Genomic DNA, 20,393 nt, shown 5'->3' on the forward strand with positions numbered 1-20,393 from the left:
TGTACAGATACGTGATAGTCTCATTTAACCCAGACACCCAACTATTAAAGATCATCTAAATTGATGTGTGTGTGTGTGTGTGTGTGTGTGTGTGTGTGTACGTACGTACCAGAGGTGTTTTAATACTGGTCGGAGTATTAAATTTATTAATCCTGGCCTGACCACAACAAAAAGTGCAACAGCTTAAAAAAAAAAAAAACATTTCCAGCAAAGAATCAGTACAGTATTTCCTGTGTATGGAAAATTTTAATAAGAATAATTACAGAAAGGACAAAAAAAAGAAAAGAAAGAAAATCAAACCTGAATATGTGTATGACTAAATTATTTACATTAAATCACAATAAATCTGTTAAATTCTTCATGCATGTCTCTCTATTTTACAGAACAATGGTGCTAGCTGCATAAATGGCTTAAGAGATTAATATCTGGATTTCATATTACTACATCCTAATTCAACACAAAAGCTTTCAGTGCAGCTAAAACCCATGATGATAATCTACCCAAAGGTATTAGTATAATTTTTTTAGCGGATATAATCTTATTGGCAGATGAAATCTGTTTTTCGGCATATTTGTGGATATCTATCCTTGACTCATGAACATGAGTCATTTTGCAATAATATTGATCTAGAATATAGAAATCCAAAATACAGAATTTTGTTTTTAGTATCCAATCTTTAAAAAAAACAAAATGCTGGGTGACTCATATTCTTAATAAGACTTTATATTATATTACAAAAATGTTTAGTTAGATGTTGACGTTTGATCAGATCTACTATGATAGTATGATGGCAAATGAAAGCATTTTCCGAATGACACATAATTATAGGCTACTATTGTGGCAATTATTAATGGCTGTTACAATTTATTGTTATTTAAAGGGCACTCAATCATGAAACCTCTCATGTGTGTCATTTTAGGCCTACCAGATGTCCTGTCTTCGCTGAACTAATTTAATAAATGAACGTGTAGACGTTCAGTCAAAACATTTATGCAGCACCTAAAAGAGCAAACATTGTTAACGTACTCATTTTAACATACAACACTGTTAAAATTAGACCAACGGCACGCAGACAGCTGGACATTGTCAACCAAGAGGAGAGCGCCCTCCCCTGGCAAACTTTAAAAATGCCAGATGTGTTTGGAATAAACAGCTAAACCAAGTGCATACATTTTATGAAACCCAGTTAATAGGTGTTTTAAAAAGATTAGTGGCATATTGACAGATTTTTTGATATTGACATTATGTAAGATGCCTTAATTTTATATAGCCCTATAGCTGTTAATAGGCTAAAGATATCAACCTATCAGAGCCATATGGGTTCCCTTTGAATCTCCTGTGGGTCTTTCTGATGGTGGTTTTGAATTTATGAGTAAAATCAATATAACATCACATACAAACAAAACTCAAACGTGAATTTTGAAACAGATGTGTCTGCCCCCCCCCCCCAACTACGTTTCTACGTGAGATGACATGACAACACAAGGACAAGTTATGCCGTTGTAGTCTGAGGGAACACATAGCGAAATAGCCTTTTGGATTGGCCTTAAATATTCAAAATTTAATTTAGAAATATTAATTTATTGGCATTCAGCTCATAGGCCTACAACCACGGCTGCAGTTAACGGGGTAAACGGTGAGGAAATAGTAGGAGCGCACGTTTTGTTCTTCTGAAAAGACAGGCTCTCCAACAAAGCTATCATGCTCTCAGTCAAAAGCACATTTCAGCAGAATCATAATCACCTGTGAGGGGTGGAATCATGTGTTTGTATTGATTCTATTGGTCGCCGTAGATTGTGTGCGCAGCCGCGCAGTGCCAGCCTGTTATGAGCCAGTGCTGTGCTTGCTGCTGCTGTTGCTGCTGCGAGGGGACAAACTTTACGAAAGTACAGTGTTAGTTTTCTTGGTTTGGAAAACTGTTTACAATTCTGGTCTTGGTCACTACATTCGGCTATACTATAAACGAGGAAGGACAACATGTTAAATACTGTTACAGAACGCTACGAAGCGTTTTTTAAGCAGAAGAATGTGGTAACGGATTTTCTAGCGGTTTTAGAGGAAAAAACTGGAGTTAAGAAACAGTACACTGCAACAGGTATGTGACTGGTTTTCATCTTTGGTTTGGAAGCAACTTTAATGATTTAGTCAGGAATATAAGGCGTACGTTATGAATTTAAGCTGTGTTGGCAATCAGTTTAGGCTTTATTGGGTTTGCGAGAGTTTAAATGTTCTTCTTTGTAAACATTACCATCGAATATTGATTTTCTTAAGAAAAGTATGAGTTTATTTTAACACGTGACTTAAGTTACTGTCACCCATATGTAAAGGCTTGGTGAATGTTGCAAATGAGTGCTAAGTGCTCTGGGAGTCATACTGATAAGACCAGGAAAGACCAAGTCACTTTTCCGAAGCGGTTCTTTTTAAACTGCTGGTTCTGAACAAATCAAGAATTTTGAACATTGTTGTTTAGAAAATATTTTAGATAATTTTGTTATTAAAAGACAGTTCGCGGTTCATTGAGTCGATAAACTGTTGACCCTGGAACCACTTAAACTGATTCAGTTCGCTTCGTTGAATAGTTCAGACCGGTTTTGAGAATCGGTTCACCCGATTCATCAAAGAGCTTCGAATGAAAAAGGAGTAATTTACAAATACTTCGCGTGTGTATGTGTGACAAGAACAGATGCCGTACGAACAGCCCCCACCCCCGAGGGATATCTGTCATTTTCCTGTTGCATTTACATCTATTTAGCCCATTTGTTATTGCTCTTTGTTTTAAGATTAAAAAAAAAACATGCTGGTTTGAAAAACATCAAACAAATGATCTATGAAGTGCCAGTTATCCGTGCAATTGTTCAACTGCATTGACTGGTTACTTGAAATGTCTAATGTGTGGTGTCTTCTACCAATAGCCACTCCCAAGGGATATTTTTAAACATGTAGTATGTCCTCAAGTGTCTGTGCAGAATTGCAGTGTCTAGACTAAGAAAACTTCCCTTATGTTCACACATAAACAAATAGACAGCCTTTGTCTGTGCTTCTTCCATCCTGTTAAGTGTCAACACTGACACCAAACACAATGTCATCAGTACTCCTAAATGCCCTTCTTCATTTGAATAATGGCAGTGATCATGTGTCTTGTTTGTTCTGCAGGTGCAGTATCTATTGTGGCACTCTATCTGTTATTTGGATATGGTGCCTCCCTCCTCTGCAACTTGATTGGTTTCGCATACCCAGCGTATGCCTCGTAAGTTTGTGTGACATGTCAAATTTCACAAATGTCTAGTATGCATATTGGTGCAGATGCTAGACCTGGAGAACCCTGCATATGTGTTTGCACAGCATTTAGGAAGCACAATAATGAGAGCAACCCACACTGACTGCCCTGTTTTCACATGTCATTCTGTTCCTCATGCAGCATCAAAGCCATTGAGAGTAGCAATAAAGAAGATGACACCAAATGGCTAACCTACTGGGTGGTTTATGGACTCTTCAGTGTGGCTGAATTTTTTTCTGATATCTTCCTCTTTTGGTTTCCCTTTTACTATGCTGGGAAGGTAAGGTGTTTTGGTATCAACATATATTTCATTTATGCTTGAGTGTATTTGCATGTATTTTGGATATCTGTTTTGAAAACCATTCCATGTTAGCTTGCTGTTGGAGGACCGTAAATGTATTTGTATGTAGGTCATGCTGAGAGGTTTGCATAGTGTATATTTAGTATGCCTGACTAACTGCCAACTCGACCAACAGCCTCATTTCAATTTTGATCCTTGTTCTAAATTTGACTGAGTGCTTTAAAGCCAATTTATACAAATGAACTAGCAGCTGACTAAGTTGAGCTGAGATCTTAAATGATATGCATGCGTTTTTTCCAATTTCAGTTTCCTGATTAAAAAGCTTTCTTAATTAGATGTTCACTATGGCATGATAAGTCCATTACATTTGGAGAGTTTGATGTGGATGTGCTTAGAATAGATGTTAAAGCATGTATTAATTAGCTTGACATGAGGTAGGTGAATTGTATGTCAAGGTCAAGCGATTGTTTGAGCACAAAAACAGTAAAAAGTTTACAGGGGCAGGATTCACAAAATTCTTAAGAAAGATATTAAGACATTTCTTGGTTAAATTCCAAGATGCTTGCATGAATGTTCCTACGTGTACTTCCTGAAAAGTGATCATATTTTCCTAAGAACATCTTAAGAATTTCCTTCTAAAGAAAAATAATCACATGACTTTGGCGTTATCTGATTATATCATGGTATTTTGAACTTTGGTGACACTTCAGAGAACTTGTGTATATCCCTAGTTGTTGTAACAAGCATTATAGTGTTATGTTTTAGTGCTTAATTATAACAATTCATATGCAATAATCCAGTAAATAAAATATCTTATCTTTATTTTATGACAAGTTATCCTAACATTTTTAGAATGAATGTACAATGATTTTTAAGGAGATTCTTTTCAAGAATTTGGATTTTCTTTAATCTTTGTCTTACTACTTTAGTAGTATTTTTGGGAATACAAATTATTATTTGTCTTATGCTCACCAAGGGTGTATTATTAATTTAATTTATTTAAATTGAACTTATTAAAACCGTAATATTATGTGAAATGGTGAAATATTACAATTGAAATAATTGGTTTATATTTTAATATATTTTAAAAACGAATTTATTCCTTTGATGGCAGCTCTGAATTTCCAGCTGCCATTTACTCCAGTCTTCAGCATCACATCATCCTGATTTGGTGCTCAAGTAACATTTATTATTATTATAAATGTTGAAATCAGTCCTGCTGCTTAAGTTTTTTGGAAACTGATAATTTTTTTTCAGTCTTGGATAGAAAGTCCAAATAGCAAATATAAAAGAACAGCATTTATTTGAAATAGAAATCTTTACTGTTGATAATTTTAATGTGAATTTATCAAAATTAAATATGCCATGCACAACATTGTATTTTTGAACACAGTGGCAGCAAATGTGAAGCTGACATGTATGTATTTCAGTGCCTGTTTCTGCTGTGGTGCATGGCTCCAGTCTCATGGAATGGCTCTCAAATCATATACACACGTGTGGTGAGACCTTTCTTCCTCAAACATGAAGCAGCATTCGACAACGTTGTCAGTGACTTGAGTGGAAAGGCCAAGAGTGCAGCCGAGAGTATGGCAAAGGAAGGTAAACCATGGTGTCCTGTCATCAGAAATCTATCATCAGTGGTTGTGTCTTAAGTAATACTTGACTTATTCATCTAGTTTTGCATTGATGTTTGCATGATCCAACTCAAGGTCTGTTTTCCTCTGCCTTTTTCCAACAGGCTTCACATTGCTGAACAGTGATAAGAATAAATGATTCGCAGGTGGAGATATGAAGAATCATTTTACCAGGAGCCTTGTGTTTACATTTGCCTTTTTATTTTTTGACTATCATAATGTTTAAGTCACTAACCCCACTGAAATTATTCTTAACTGCATCTGAGCCAGGCAGCACAGTCAGGCCAAAAATAGCCTTTAAATGTTCTTGGGATACTATTTAATTTAATTTCACATTTCTGTTTTGTATTCATCCTATATTTTAGAACTTTGAGCAATGAAAGAAATGTTGAAGTCGCTGTCTTTTAATAAATAAAACTGGAAAGATCTATGCCTAAATATTAAGCATGTTCTCCAAATTTGTATTGTTTTTTTTTTTTGTGCAAAATTACTTGGAACTTTTAAGTTGTTTCTCTTAAAAGTTAAATAGGCTTATCTTTTATAATGTTGTCTTTTTTAGTGTATTTGTTTTAACCTTGACAAACATATATGATGGTGAATTTGCTGGTTCTGGAGCGCACGTGGATGATAACTAAGGGTGTGAAACTCATGCATCAATGTGCTTGTCCATGTATCATATCTCCCTTTCTGTAATGTGCCTTTAGGTTTGAACAGACCGCTGATCCTGAGCTGCAGGTATTTTCATTTGTGGCCTTGAACGTTTGAAGTTGTGGCCTGTAGGATCAGTTTTGTTTTGGAGTCTTAGGTGGCCCACTTATGGCTCCAGTGATCGAAGTAGTTGAGTGTACGTCACGTCTCGCCCTGCCTGCTGCACTGCCTGGGCTTGAGGGCTCACCTTGTCTGTGTTCCATTTGCCTCAGATGTCAGAGCTTGGGAATGACATTATACCCGAGATAACCGTGTTTCAGTACACAAGTCGGAAAACCAAGATGTACACATCCATAAGTAGCAGTACCAGTCAATAAAAGCACATAAAAAGTGCAGACATTGAGACATAATTGATTTCAGACACAAAGTGCAAATAAATGTTACTACTATATATTACGACGTTTTCACTTACTGTTGATGCACTGAGCAGCCATTTTGGATTCTTAAAGGGAACATCGGATGAAATTTTCACTTTTTCTAGCCTTTTTTTTGTATTTAGATTAGTTTGGTTTCTGTTGTGTCTGCCAGCTCAGAAAAGCTGAAAAGAAAACACTCAGCCAGTTTGTTATTGGCTGTCTGAGTCATGCACCGAAACGGGTTGCTGTGAACAGAGCTGTGTTTTGACACGGTAAAGAGGGTGTTGTTTTTACACGACCACTGAGGAATTTTAACCAAAGTATGTTACAGACATTTCATGAAGACCCTAAAGAATCATACCAACTTGTGGAAAATGGGCATCTGATGTCCCATTTAAGTTGAGGTCCCCTGAGTTTCTGAGTCGGAAATCTGACTTAAGGGGGCATTAAAAGTACCTCCTGGGAACTCCGAAATGGAGTGCAGTGCAGATTGAGGGTACGACTCAAAGGAGATGTCATGAAAAATTGAAACCGGTAACTATAGGGGTCAGGGGCTGACTTTGAAGATTGCTGTTTGAGTAGTTGGTTCATTGTTGTATTGTGGGTTTATGTTAAAAAATGAGACCCAAAAAATGGACTCCATGAATGCAAGTAGGGCAGCTTGGAAATACAGTATACATGCAGTGGACACTGGACAGTGTAGTTTATTTTAAACTGTTGTCCAAAACACAATGTTTCTGTTTATGCAGAATTACAGTAAGAATATGAGTGAGCCTAGAGTTGTTTGACTAAACGCCACACTTTTAGCTTCACTTAGGTCTTGTTTTTTTTATATCCAGTTTTAGCCTTGCTATGAATAACTCTGTATTAGCAGTGTAATATTAAACAGTTAGGGTATCAAAGCACTACATGGGTATATTAGAAAACACAGTATAATATTTCCTTTTGGTTGTTGAGCTGTTATGCAACAAAGCTGTTATGTTAATCAGTTTTTTCCATAGTAGACAGAAATATGAAGCCATTTTACACCCTTTCAGAATGCTGAACCTGAGAAGAATAATTATACCTCCTCAAGCTACAAGTTTCTGTAAAAGAAAACAGGCCATTGCTTCATGAGTCATTCTTTATAACAGGAAATATTGGAAGCAGTAATCAATAGATAATGTGTACTTTTGCTCTTTTTACTGTACCTGTCACATGGCTCACACACAGCAAAAGGCCGCATTTTCAAAGTTGTGAATGATTAATATAGATAAGAATGTACTTTGTGGCATTTGTGAAGCCTTAATTGTCTATAATCTTGAAATAATTTAAGTAACTTATTGAAGATCCCTTTAAAAAAAAAACACTAACAAACTTTGGTGTTGATATATGTAAAAGTGTCTATTATAGTCTATTACAGTACTATTTCCTTACAGCATTAATGAAGACAAGATGTAGATGTACAATCTATATATCAATATACACACACAATGAAATTTGACATATATAATGGAAATAATTACACTTTCTGAAAAAAGGTATCGTGTGGTACCATTTCAAAAGATACTAACGTAATATTTATAATACTAATATGTTAAATACTAAACAGCTTTGTACCTTTTGTCTTAAAGTGTATGCATTTGGATATTAATATGCAAGAGCAGGCTGTGCAAATACAGAGGTCAAGTATCTGCCATAACACAGAGTGTGTACAGTGTTTAATTGGGCGATGACACTTGAGTATATGCAATATTTGTTCAAGGAAGGCAACAGTTGTAGTGCAAGTGGGAGTTCAAGTGTACCACTGGGACTCCGAGCAAGAAGTAAACAAGGGTGTAAAGCTCTGACTGATTGTTTAGTCATGTTAAAAGCTGAGCTGTAGTGGAACAGCATTCTCGGGTTACTTTTTTATTGTAAGAGGACTTTGTGAATGCTAGTGGAGATGGCATTCTCTGTGCACCTGTTACAGCAGGAAGTAAACCGTATTATGAGCCATGATAATAATGATGAAGCATTTTATTCATTTAAACGTTGGTTTTTATTTTTTTTAAGAGCAGGATCAACAGTAGTTGTCTTTAAACATTTTGAGATAAAGGCTCAGGCAAGGGATAATCGAAAGGGATGTCAGAAACTTCCATGACACCTTGAAATATGAGTATTAATGATAATGTATACCTAGTGTTGCCTTTGCTCTGTTTCTGAATATATTATTATCCGTTTTTGACAATGTAGTACTGATTCTTATAGGAGGAGGGAGACAAACCGTACTGTGGACTTAATGTGATGTCTGATGTAATCTGTCAAGACATACCAACAGTTAATCAGAATCTTTAATTAGTTAATCACATTGTACTACATTTGTAGAGAGAAACTTCAATGCATAAAACTATCTTTGCCCACTGTAGATTATCTTAAATGTAAATGTCTAAATATCTCCCAGAAATAAACATCACTTACTTAAATCATCTGCTCTAAAGCCTAAACAAATTTTCTGTGTTGTTGTTGCTTAGAATTTGACATGGCTTTTCACCATTTAATTTCTTTTTATTTGCAAGGGAAAGAAATAAAAGCATGGGAGAGTACTGAATATACAGGCATTATTGTGAGGTGACTAATATCCGTGTGCTCCTCCTGCTTCCTGCAAGCTATTATCAAACTGTATACCCCAGCCTGTCTATTGTGATTATATTTGGTTGTCTACTGCCTCCATCTCTCCACACAAAAAGAGTCTGCATGTTTAATGAACTCCCAGTGTCAGTTTATGCAGATTTAATCCTTACTGATCTGAGTTCTTTACTTGGTGAGGTCTTTGTTTGATACTGTGTAATTGTGCATACCTATTAAGTATTATACAGGCTTTTACACAATATTCTGTCAGTTACTTTAATGGGAATGTCTTGTGAAAGATTATGGAATAAAGTTGAGAATAAGATGGGCCACCCTTACAAGATCTAGCTGTCAGTCAAAGAAATCTGAATTGCCTCAAGGAACTCTGCACCATTATCCGCTAAGATTCAACACAAAGATTCAGACTGTGACAGGGACTAACATTCTTCGGTCTGCCTTGTTAGCCACAGCCAAAACACCTCCAGGCTCAGCGAGAGGGAACACAAAACTTGTAAAATTAAAAACCTGTAAAAATTAAAAAGTACTTGATACACCATTTGGGGATCCCTCAGATTATCACACTGCCAGAACCCTCTGAAAAAACTCTATTTAAGACACTTAGAATGTATATTGCAATCTCTTGAGTACACAGTATTTGAGGCACCTTTAAAACGGTTCTGCCGTAGTTGCAGTCCGAGGAAACGGAAATTGTTTGTCAGTTATTTTTAAATGTTTTTCAATGTATTTAAACATGTTTATTTCATTATATTAATTTATTTAAAATGTTTATTTACATTTATTTTAAAATATATTTACTTAAATTAACTTTCAAATGTTTATTTAAATGTAAGTGTTTATTTAAAAACGAAATATATTTATTTACATTTACTTTTAAGGGTATTTCAATTTATTTTTAAATGCATTTATTTAAAATAATTGATTTAAACATTTACATTTGATATATTTTTGTAAATTTGATATTTACATTTTTATATTTGTGTTTTACAATATGAAACACATCTTTCTAACATATTCAAGTTTCAGTGCTTGACATATAAAATAATTTAATATGAATGTGTACTGAATTTTAAGAATAGGCTTCATTATAATTCAGTAAAATGAGAGACTGCACTGTATTGTTAGGTTCTTTTGTTATTTTGTCTACCTCCTGTAGGCAATATGTAAAAACTCTCCCACCATATCTGAAGCAAGTGGAGATTCTGAGGAGGAGGGTGTGTGTGTGTGTGTGTGTGTGAGTGAGTGAGTGAGTGCGATACAGAGAGAGGGAGAGAGAGGACTGCCGTTGAGATTGGACTCTATCACGTCTTCATTATTAGTCTAAAATGCTTTAGTACCTTATTAGCGCAGGCTGCCATTCATCTGTGCTGTCAGTCAAAGATCAGTCACGCGGGATAGGCTACGTTAAGTTCAGGTAGGTGAGTCGAATCGCACGCCGACGTATGAAATCAATTCATTCATTCATAGTGCCTTTGGTATATTGTGTCTTTTAATTTTTTATAGTGCACGCACAGCATAAGCCACCCGGACAAGCGTTACACAGATTTCAGTTAGACTTTGCCTGCTGAATGAATACTTGCAGCATTTTCTGTATTGTGTGGAAATCATGCGTTAGCTGCACTGACCATAACTGTCATAATGGCATTTGCTTTAACAACAAATAGTAACGAAAACGGAAATGTTGAGAATTGAACACGATTCTAAATAAAACGTGGCTGTGGCTTTACCTACATATAGCCGAAAGAAGGCATGTGAATCACCACAAGTGCTATGGAGAGCCGCTTCTTTATGAATGAAACGGGCTGCGTATGATATAGTGATGCTGAACTCATTTACTCCTCTGTCCAACAACCGGCCCCGTGGTGATATAAAATGTATAAGATACATGCGTGCAAACTGTCTGCAGTCTTAGAGACCGTGGTGATTTCCATTTAGACGCGCTAGGGCTTTCCACATAGCCAGCTTACATTTTCAGTGTTTGATAAATGTACGAGTGTGTGCGACAAACAGTAAACCAGTATGCACAGGATCAGTCATCCATTTAATTGGAAATATATGTATATTCATGTCACTTTGCATCATTAAAAAGGCCTTTCATGGAATGATACGGAGATTTTTGATGACTAAACGGCTGAACGTATAGTGGGATAAAGAGTCAGATTTGGTTGTGCAACGTGAACATCGAGAAAGAGGATCCGCGCGCTGCTGACGTCGTCTTGGATGCATTAGTATAATAATATATAATCGTATAGAGCCAATGCATGGTAGTCTTGTTGCGGAAGATGATGCAGGCTGCGCTCATAATGGAATCTAATGCAGCAATTTATATGGAGACTAATTCTAGGTGTGCGTTAGTTTTTAGTAGTATTGCACCAGATGCAATAATAGAATGCTGGAACAAGCTGAATGAGAAAGGGCAAAGCACTTTTCCAGTAGCCTATGCTTTTATTAGTAACAGAAGTAGTAACAGTAGTAATGTTTAAAGCCTTTTAGACAAACTCACCTCATCTGGCCCATGGTGTAATGGCATTTAAAGGTGCACTTAGTCATTATTTGCTAATTAAAATGTTTTGCAGAGAAACAAATTAGCTGTACATTTAAGAAATGTTATAAAGCTTATGTACAATAACGTGAGATGACAACTTAAGCCATATCTGATTTCTAGAAAAAAAAAAAAGGTTTTGTTTCACATGGAGGGGGTCACCCCCATGTTGGTGGAGGTGGATGCCCCATGTTGACATCACATGACCAGTCCTATCATGCAATAGAGTGCAACAGTCTTTGTTTTGCAACAAAACTGCTCATACATTTGGACAAATAAGAGATAAACAAAAACTTAGGATGTATCCGAAATATCCCCCTCATTCACTATTCCCTACATTACTCTGCCATGGACACCATCTTCTCGCGAGATGCAAGAATTAATTCGTTGCAACTTTCTGTGGTTGGGTATTCTTTAACAGAGGGGTTCTCAACTCTGTCTCTCAAGGTCCACTTCCAAAGTTTAGCTCCAACCTTGATCAAACTTTCTAGCAATTATGAAGACCTTGATTAGCTTGTTCAGGTGTGTTTGAGTAGAGCTAAAATGCAAGAAAAATGGAGCTCAAGGGTCAGAGCTGAGAACCCCTGCTTTGGCAGCTATAGCCTTTGAGTGTGCATTGGTTGTACACTCACAATTGAGGTGCATTGTGGGATTAAATGAGTGCACTTGATAATGTTGACTACAGATGTCCCCTCAAATAGTGCACTATGTAAAGGCATAGGGTACTGAGTGCACCTTTAAGAGTGTTTTGCTGTATTGAGGGGGCTCAAGTGTTATCCTGGTGTGTTTACTTTATTAGAACTGTTCTTCTCTCTTAGAAATCTATAGCGACAGATTGGTCTCTCTGCTGCTCCTAAAAACTCTGCGATCAGGCAGAGACAGTTTTCTTCTTTTAGTCGAGTATCATGAGGCTTTGCTTCTGTGTGCACTCATTGACAGATGCAGCATATAACATTAGAAAACTAATGTTACTTAGATGCCACAACCTGCTGTGTGATTTAAACAAGGAAATGAATGGTTGTTTTCAGAGAAATTAGAAATTAGAGTTGAAATAATACACCAATATGGATTGATGCATCAATCAAATGACTAACAATATGATGAAATGATGCAACGCATAATATATATATATATATATGGTTTTGTAAAAATGGCACATAATATCGATTATATTAATCACAGGTTGTATCACAGCATGTTTTGAGGTATAAGCAAATATTGCATTGCTTGCTGAATGAATCGATGTCAGATCATATATCGTGATGAAACATCTGATTTACACCCCTGTTAGAAATCTGTCTAAATCTGTGTTAAGTAATTAGTTTTTTTTCAAAAGTTTATCTGGAAGATAGCTCAAAGGGTAGAGATCAAGCCATGTGACTGTTTCACACTCATAAAGACTATGAAAAACTTATGATGAATTTAATAGGCATGCTCATTTGAGATTAACTGATTAAGTATATAAACTCATAGACATTTACCACCCACTTAACCTCACCAGTTAAGCCGAGAAAATTCCTGCCTTGAGCTGCATTGTTATTAACAATTAATTCAAGGTATAGCAGTTAATGGAGAAAAGGGACTAAGCAACCGGACTAGCCGAAGGCCAAATGCATGTTCAAGTTCTTGAGTCCAATGTTATTTTAAACTTTGACTTTAATTGTATGAACAAAAACAGTTGATTTTTTTAATGACAGAATTTCATTTTTAAGTGCACTTAAAAACCTTTAAAAATTCCTTTAAGTAGACTTTGGACTCTAACATGTCAAGTGTTTATTAAATATGCTCTATAGGGTTAATTTAGCTGTAAGTATATGCATAAATTATGATTTTTGACATTGGAAATGTATTGTATTGAAAATTCCCACGATTAATTAATAGAATCTGTTTAGGCCCAACTGACTGCTGTGAAGGCGAGTGTTAGATTTAGTCAAGCCAATATTTATTTACAAATCTGTTTTAGATCTAGACATTTTCTCATGCCCTTGCACAGCTGAATGAGTGAGTCTGGGCTAATCCAGCAACATTTGGTGCAGAGAGATGGCAGATGGTAAATGGGGTATTTTTAGGCTGTAGCCCTGCTCCCCCTATGAGTCCAAATTTTTAGCTTCTATACTGTAAACACTGTATGATACAAAAGCGCACATCTGTGGCATTAAGACCCAGCAGTGATTTAGTTACAATAATAACTGTGTTGGGCATTTTGCATTTAAATTAATAATTTAAATGGATAGATCACCTACAAATGAAAATTTTGTCATTATTTATTCACCCGTATGTCATTCCAAACCTGTATGACTTTCTTTTTTCTGTGGAACACAGAGGAAGATATCTTAAAAGAAAGAGAAAGCCATACAGGTTTGTATGGAAGCCTGTTTTCGCCACAGAATAAACAAAATAAAAAAGGTAACTGTGACTTTTTATCTCACAATTCACATTTTATTTTCCTTGCAATTCTAAGTTTACATCTCACAATTCTGACTTTTTTTAAAATCCGATTTTACATCTCACAATTCTGTTTTCCCCTCGCCACGGAATAAAAAACAAACAAAAAAAGGTAATTGCAACTTTTTATTTCACAGTTCTGGCTAGTATTCTTGAGGTTATATCTAACAGTTGAGACTTTTTGCTTCAGAATTGCACGATAACATTTGCATTGTGAGATAAAACACATTTACCTTTCACAATTACCTTTTTTTTTATTTAATACAAAAAAAAGTTTTTTGAGATGTAAATTCAGAATTCATAGAATACAAGTCAGGACAAGACAATAACATGGTGACATAATGTTAATTTTTGGGTGAACTATCTCTTTTAGTTCCTTATATACATTTTTTTTTTCATTATTGCAATGCATCTGGATATTATATCTGAACAGCAACCAAAAGAAACACTTATATTTATATGCATGCTCATTGATCTGTTTTCCCCCTTTTTGTTTGACGTGGTTATTGTTTAGAAATATCAGTTTTGATCACAGTTACAAAAACCCTATCTGCTTAGCTTTTATTTGCACCACAAGAAAAAGATAATGACATATACTAAGTTTAAGTTTCTCTTTTATTGTCTCCCTTAGGAGAAATTTGTCTTAGGCAACCGGGAGAGCAGATCAAACATACAAAAAAAACCCAAAAAATGTACACCATTCCAAAACATATATAATTCCTACACAATCCTAATAATACACCAACATTACATGTTACCCATCACATTACCCTCATCCACACAACAATTTCAATCACTTATTCAATAATTTGACAGATAATGGAATTAGAGAAAATTTGTATCTTTTCAGCTTACAGATTGGAACCCTATATCTCCTGCCCGAGGGCATTAGCTCATACTCTTTATGGAGAATATGGCTTTGGTCACCAATAATTTTAAGACTCTGCTTCCTAACAGACCTCTCAAAAAGTCATGACTAAGTCTAAGCAAGACTAAGTCATGCTTTTAATGGCACCAAGGCTATTTTTGCATTTCCGTACCCCTCTCTCTTCCTATTTATCCCATTCTCCCTTTCTCTTTCAGTCTGTGCATGCAGTAACCAACCGCCTGTTCTGGTTTGATTTCCCAGAACACTGACACTGACATTGGTCTCAGACTCAGTGTGCACACAGCCTGTGAACACTAATGTGCCCATGCAGATAACTCTCCATCTCCTGTCAGTGCCTGTAGTATGCAGTAAAGCGAGGCATATCTGATTTCCACAGAATAAGAGTCATTTCTGAACTGAAAATCTTTTTTTCTTCAATAGAACATTGGTATCCATGGGGATATGACAATGGAACTGCCATTTATGGCAGAGTGAAAGCCTGGTTTGACTGATAAAGAGAAAGCAGCTCTTTAGACAGTATATTTTGCTGCAAAGCTTCTCACTTAGATTAGAGCAGACTCAGGGTAATGGACTTGGCCTGATGAGCGTCCTGTGGAATCCAATGCAGTGATTCACTTTAAAGGGTTGTTCTCACAGGTCAAAAATAGCTAGGCGCATCTATCTATCGTTCTATTGCTGTCTGTCTGTCTGTCTGTCTATCTGACTATCTATCTATCTATCTATCTATCTATCTATCTATCTACACTGAAACAATAGTGTGGAAACAAAATTGTTACTCGGTAAATTTCACAATTATGAGGAATCGGCAAGTAGAACAATGAATTAAATGTGAAATTTTTGAAACAGAAAAAACAAAATCTATCTATCTACAGTATGCATTCTTTTACAGTTTTCTCAGTCACTTTGGCCCGTTTTCTGAAACACTCTTAAGATTCTCTAAACTGTAAGTGCAATTTTTACTTGTAACTGTTTTATGGGACGTCACAATTCTACTGCGATGTCTGCTAAATGTAGTAACCCTCTCAAAATATTTAATAATTGCTTCAAAAACTATTTTTTGTGTCACACTGACATTTTTAGATACAGAATTCTACTAGGAAAATGTTTACAGGAAACCGGTCAGTGGTTGGTTGGAAAGATTGTAATTCCTATTTAAAAAAAAAAAAAGTATTTTCAGTTTGTTTAATTCTACATCTTTACATTTTTCTTCTTTACAAACTGCAATTCTGAATCCTGCTTGATACTCAGTTACAATTGAATTCAAATTTAGCAATTCGCACCCTGGTTCACAACCTTTTTCTTCTATAATGTGACATTTAGAAGGAAAAGTATGTGATTTGAAATCTGATAATACTACTACTACTAATAATAATACATTCATAAATAATTTAATCAGTTAAACAGATTCAATTAACATTAAACAGACATCAGTTAAGAAAGATGCTGTTTGGATCTAGAAAGTGTAGTTTCTAGCAACAGGGGGAAAACTTGACCGCTTGCCCAGACCAAATGTAGGTTTATTAAAATAGCTCCTAAATAACCCTTTAGCTAATAGTTAACATTATCCAGCGAGGCCTATGTGAAATCAGCAGAAAAGGAATGTTGTTCAAAACAACAGCAAATTATTACATATTGATTTAAGACTACAAAGAACGTTTAATTTCTTTGGACTGACAAGCACCAATGATTCACTCACAATAAGCCCAGAAAGCAAATAGGGTCATTTGTCTATATACTGTTGTTTCTGTCTTCTGCATGGCCCTGGAGTGTGTGGTTTGCGAACAGAACCGCCAGCATACTAAGCCTGCACTTCCATTTACTGTGATTGTTTAAGAGTATGTGGCACGGCGCCCGTGTGCTATTCAGCAAACATTACCTTTCGAATCCTAATGTCTGAGTGATATATTCCACATTCACTTCGGTAAAAGCAAGGTCATTCCCAAATCTGGCAGCATCAACACATTGCTGTGAGAGAGCTTGGAAGAACCTTGAATAAGGGACATGCATTATAATCTCTCCTCGTGCCAAACTTAATCTGTAATAGAGTTTGGCTGGAGTACCAAGACGCTGTAACAGCATTAATAAACTCAGCAGCTATCCTGCCCTTCCGTGAGGGACTTATATAATAGATAACCCAGCACTCCAAGGAGGATTGACATCAATCATACCACAGAAACAAGTGTGACACCTAAGAGGGGCGAGAGGGGGGCACCAGCCTGTCAGAGGCCTGAAATCCCCAGAAACTAGCATTGATCAAAGGCTCAGTGTCCTCTGCTCATTGATTTGACAGCACGCAGAGTGTGAGAGAGAGGGGGAGAGGCACCGGGGCTTGTGAGAATGAGAGCTTGACTGCTGTCGGGATTGCTGCACCCTGCCAAGCATGTCGCTGTACTTTAAGCCCTGAGTGCAAGTAGCCTGGTGTCATAATGCTGGATGAAAATCTGAAGCATTTTTGGTGGGAAGCCAGCTTTGAGAGAAATTGTTGGTTTCACAAAGACTTTCCCCCCAATAATTTTGGCACTAATTTCAGAACCTTGATATCAAATTCAGAACCTTGACACAAAACTTGTTTTTGACAAACTTATAACAGGCTGGCCAACTTTCAAAACACTGTATTGTGCATTAATATCTTTCAAGAAACCTTGCACTTGCAGAATGCTTAGTTCAAATAACTCGTGAATTACCGTATGAACATTTAGATGACCCATACACAAGATATTGATAGTTTCACTGTGTAGTTGTTTCACTGTGTTGTCCAAAAGTGTTTGTGCAATGGAAAGGTTCGATTGATGTTAAAGGAATAGTTCACGCAAAAATGAAAATTTGCTGAAAATTTACTGACGTTTTAGGCCATCCAAGATGTAAATGAGTTTGTTTCTGCATTGGAACAGATTTTGAGAAATTTAGAATTACATCACTTGCTCACCAATGGATCCCTTGCAGTGAACGTGTACCGTCAGAATGAGAGTTCAAACGGCTGATAAAAGCATCACAATAATCCACAAGTAAGTTGTGGCCTAATGGTTAGAGAGTCGGACTTGTAACCCAAAGGTTGCGGGTTCGAGTCTCGTACCGGCAGGGATTGTAGGTGGGGGGAGTGAATGTACAGCGCTCTCTCCCACCTTCAATACCACGACTGAGGTGCCCTTGAGCAAGGCACCGAACCCCCAACTGCTCCCCGGGCGCCGCAGCAGAAAAATGGCTGCCCAGTGCTCCGGGTGTGTGTTCACGGTGTGTGTGTGTTCACTGCTGTGTGTGTGCACTTTGGATGGGTTAAATGCAGAGCACTAATTCCAAGTATGGATCACCATACTTGGCCACATGTCACACTTCACACAATGTAATACACATGATTCTAGTCCATCAATTAACATCTTGTGAAGTGAATAGTTGTGTGTTTGTAATAAAATACATGTTCTTTATCCAAAATACTGCTTTCTGAAATGTCAAAGTCAGGAGAGAAATATGCACAGATCAAGTACTGTTTACAAGTGACAACAATTTAAAATAGTTTTAATATGTTGGTGGACTCTCATTTTGATGGCACCCATTCACTGCAGAGGATCCATTGGTGTGCAAGTGATGTAATGCTAAATTTCTCCAAATGAGAGTGAATACATTTTCAGTGAATTTTTGTTTTTTGGGTGAAATATTAATTTAAATGTTCTTGGTGGAAACTATAGATGCCAATTTAAGAGCATTTATTTTTATAAGGTTGCATGTACATCACTGTAAAAAGACTAGTAGAGAGAATACAGACACTGTGAATCACTGAGCAAATGGCAAACTTAACAGTAATGATGAAATAATCAAATCACAACAGGTTTCTTGGAATCAAAAATAATGTGCTACCAAAAAAAAAAAAAAACTTCAACTGCAGCGTTCCTGTAAAAAGCTGTTTTTTTAATCAGCTCAAGATTTCTGAGACATATAATGGCTGTCATGTCTGCCACATACTAATATAGTTTCATATGAATAGTATATGTGATGCACATACCAGGTTAATCTGTTCTTTTTGATGGAAGTTCAGCAGAAACTTTGATAGAACTGTGGTAGTTTCATTGCAGGTGTCTCTCAGTATCCCTCGTCTGCTGTGCTGTGTGAAAATGAGGTATTGATTACTGAGGTTGAAATCGGTGTAAAGCCTGGAAATTGTGTTCTTGCTTGCTTCTGCATAATCTATACACAATTCGATGTGTGTTTTGCGTTTGTGGTTCTCTGACTGATGGATATGGTCTGTGTCTTAGCTAAATTATTAATGAGAACATTAAATTGCACAAATAAAAGCTTATTTAAAAAAAATCTAAAACCTCTTTTACTCTTAGACAGATACATAGTGCTTACGTCTGAATGCTAGTGTGCTCAGGAGCAGAAAACTGTTTAGAGTTATTGTTTTGGCTCTGAGGCAATAAATAATGCACTGCTATAAACTGCAGCAAAAGCAAGAGAGTGTCTGAGGGCAAAGCACAGTTGCATTGTGATTTCATAATAGCATGATGGATGACAAGGCTTATGTCTCTTTCTTCAGAAAAGCCACTTGAGTCCTGTCTAGAGGCAAAGCATCTCTAAACGTGTTTGTGTTTCATACCTGTAATTTTGAATGAGATAAATATCCAGTAAATACATTATGATCATGTTAAATATTTAAAGCATAATGGATTTAAATAGGACGTGTAATGACGTGTTTCCAGTCACTAGAAAATTTTCTGTATACAGTACACTATGTGACATGACACAATCACACCCAATCAGAATAAATGTGATGTTTAATTTACACATTTGTGGGTTTTTTTTTTTGGAGGAGTAAGGTTTTATAGGGCGTGGCTACTCATTGTGAGAAATAGAACCAAGCATTCAACAACATGTTTGGAGACTGATGAAAAATATTGCTTGTCATTCCTGTGTGTCATGCTTAACAATGTACTTTAGCATTTTACAATGTGATATTAGGGGTCACAAGTGAGTGCTAGAGGATTTGCAGGGGAAAAAATATATTTTCATTATTTTATATTAAAGGGGTCATATGATGCGATTTCAATTTTTCCTTTCTCTTTGGAGTGTTACAAGCTCTTGGTGCATAAAGAAGATCTGTAAAGTTGCAAAGACTAAAGTCTCAAATCCGAAGAGATATTCTTTATAAAAGTTAAAAGTCAACCACGCCTACCTAAAATGGCTCGTTCTAACACGCCCCCACATGTCTACGTCACGATGTGGGAAGATTTGCATAACGCCGCCCAAATGTTCACGCAAAGAAAGAAGGCGTAACTTTTATTCTCGCCGTAGTATTGTTGTTGCCGCCGCCGCTGCCGCCGCCATGTCGTAAAGGTGCTGTGTTTCGTTGTGAAAGTGAAACTACTTTGGTTGGCCTTCCAAAAGAGGACACGACTAGAAATCAGTGGTTAAGTTGTATTTACAACACTGTTCCAGAACAGTTCAACCCAAATATTCAGATGTGTCCAGCGCATTTTATGGAGGACTGTTTTCTGATCCTGGGAGAGTAGACTACAATGCCGGTTGTTCTGACTCACAGACTGTAAGTACGTTTTTTATATTTAGAGAATTTGCCACTGATGATTCAAACGTGAGTTTTTTGGGCAGTAGAGTAGCACTTGTTGTTTGTCATATCTCCGATCA

At 36.5% G+C, this 20,393-nt stretch overlaps 2 protein-coding genes across 4 annotated transcripts in view; both read left to right on the forward strand.

Annotated features, from left to right (window-relative positions):
* The first annotated feature begins 1,761 nt into the window (after positions 1-1,761).
* Positions 1,762-5,670, forward strand: LOC107659369 (receptor expression-enhancing protein 6). Its single transcript, XM_016448279.1, has 5 exons — positions 1,762-2,095; positions 3,154-3,247; positions 3,419-3,557; positions 5,009-5,177; positions 5,317-5,670. Exons 1-5 carry the CDS (start codon positions 1,978-1,980, stop codon positions 5,349-5,351), a joined length of 555 nt encoding a protein of 184 aa, XP_016303765.1. The 5' UTR covers positions 1,762-1,977; the 3' UTR covers positions 5,352-5,670.
* A 38-nt stretch (positions 5,671-5,708) lies between these two features.
* Positions 5,709-20,393, forward strand: part of LOC107659419 (GTP-binding protein Di-Ras1-like) — a 19,865-nt gene continuing 5,180 nt past the window's right edge. The window contains exons 1-2 of one of the 3 annotated variants that reach the window (XR_001630908.1): positions 5,709-5,719; positions 14,472-14,753. The gene's annotated coding sequence lies outside the window, so the exon portion shown is untranslated. Of the gene's footprint in view, positions 5,720-10,283; positions 10,298-14,471; positions 14,754-20,393 lie in introns of those variants that run through there. The other 2 variants (XR_001630909.1, XM_016448362.1) reach the window with 2 other exon arrangements.

This window comes from Sinocyclocheilus anshuiensis, unplaced genomic scaffold (genome assembly GCF_001515605.1).
Source record: "Sinocyclocheilus anshuiensis isolate Anshui unplaced genomic scaffold, SAMN03320099.WGS_v1.1 scaffold940, whole genome shotgun sequence".
NCBI lineage: Eukaryota > Metazoa > Chordata > Actinopteri > Cypriniformes > Cyprinidae > Sinocyclocheilus > Sinocyclocheilus anshuiensis.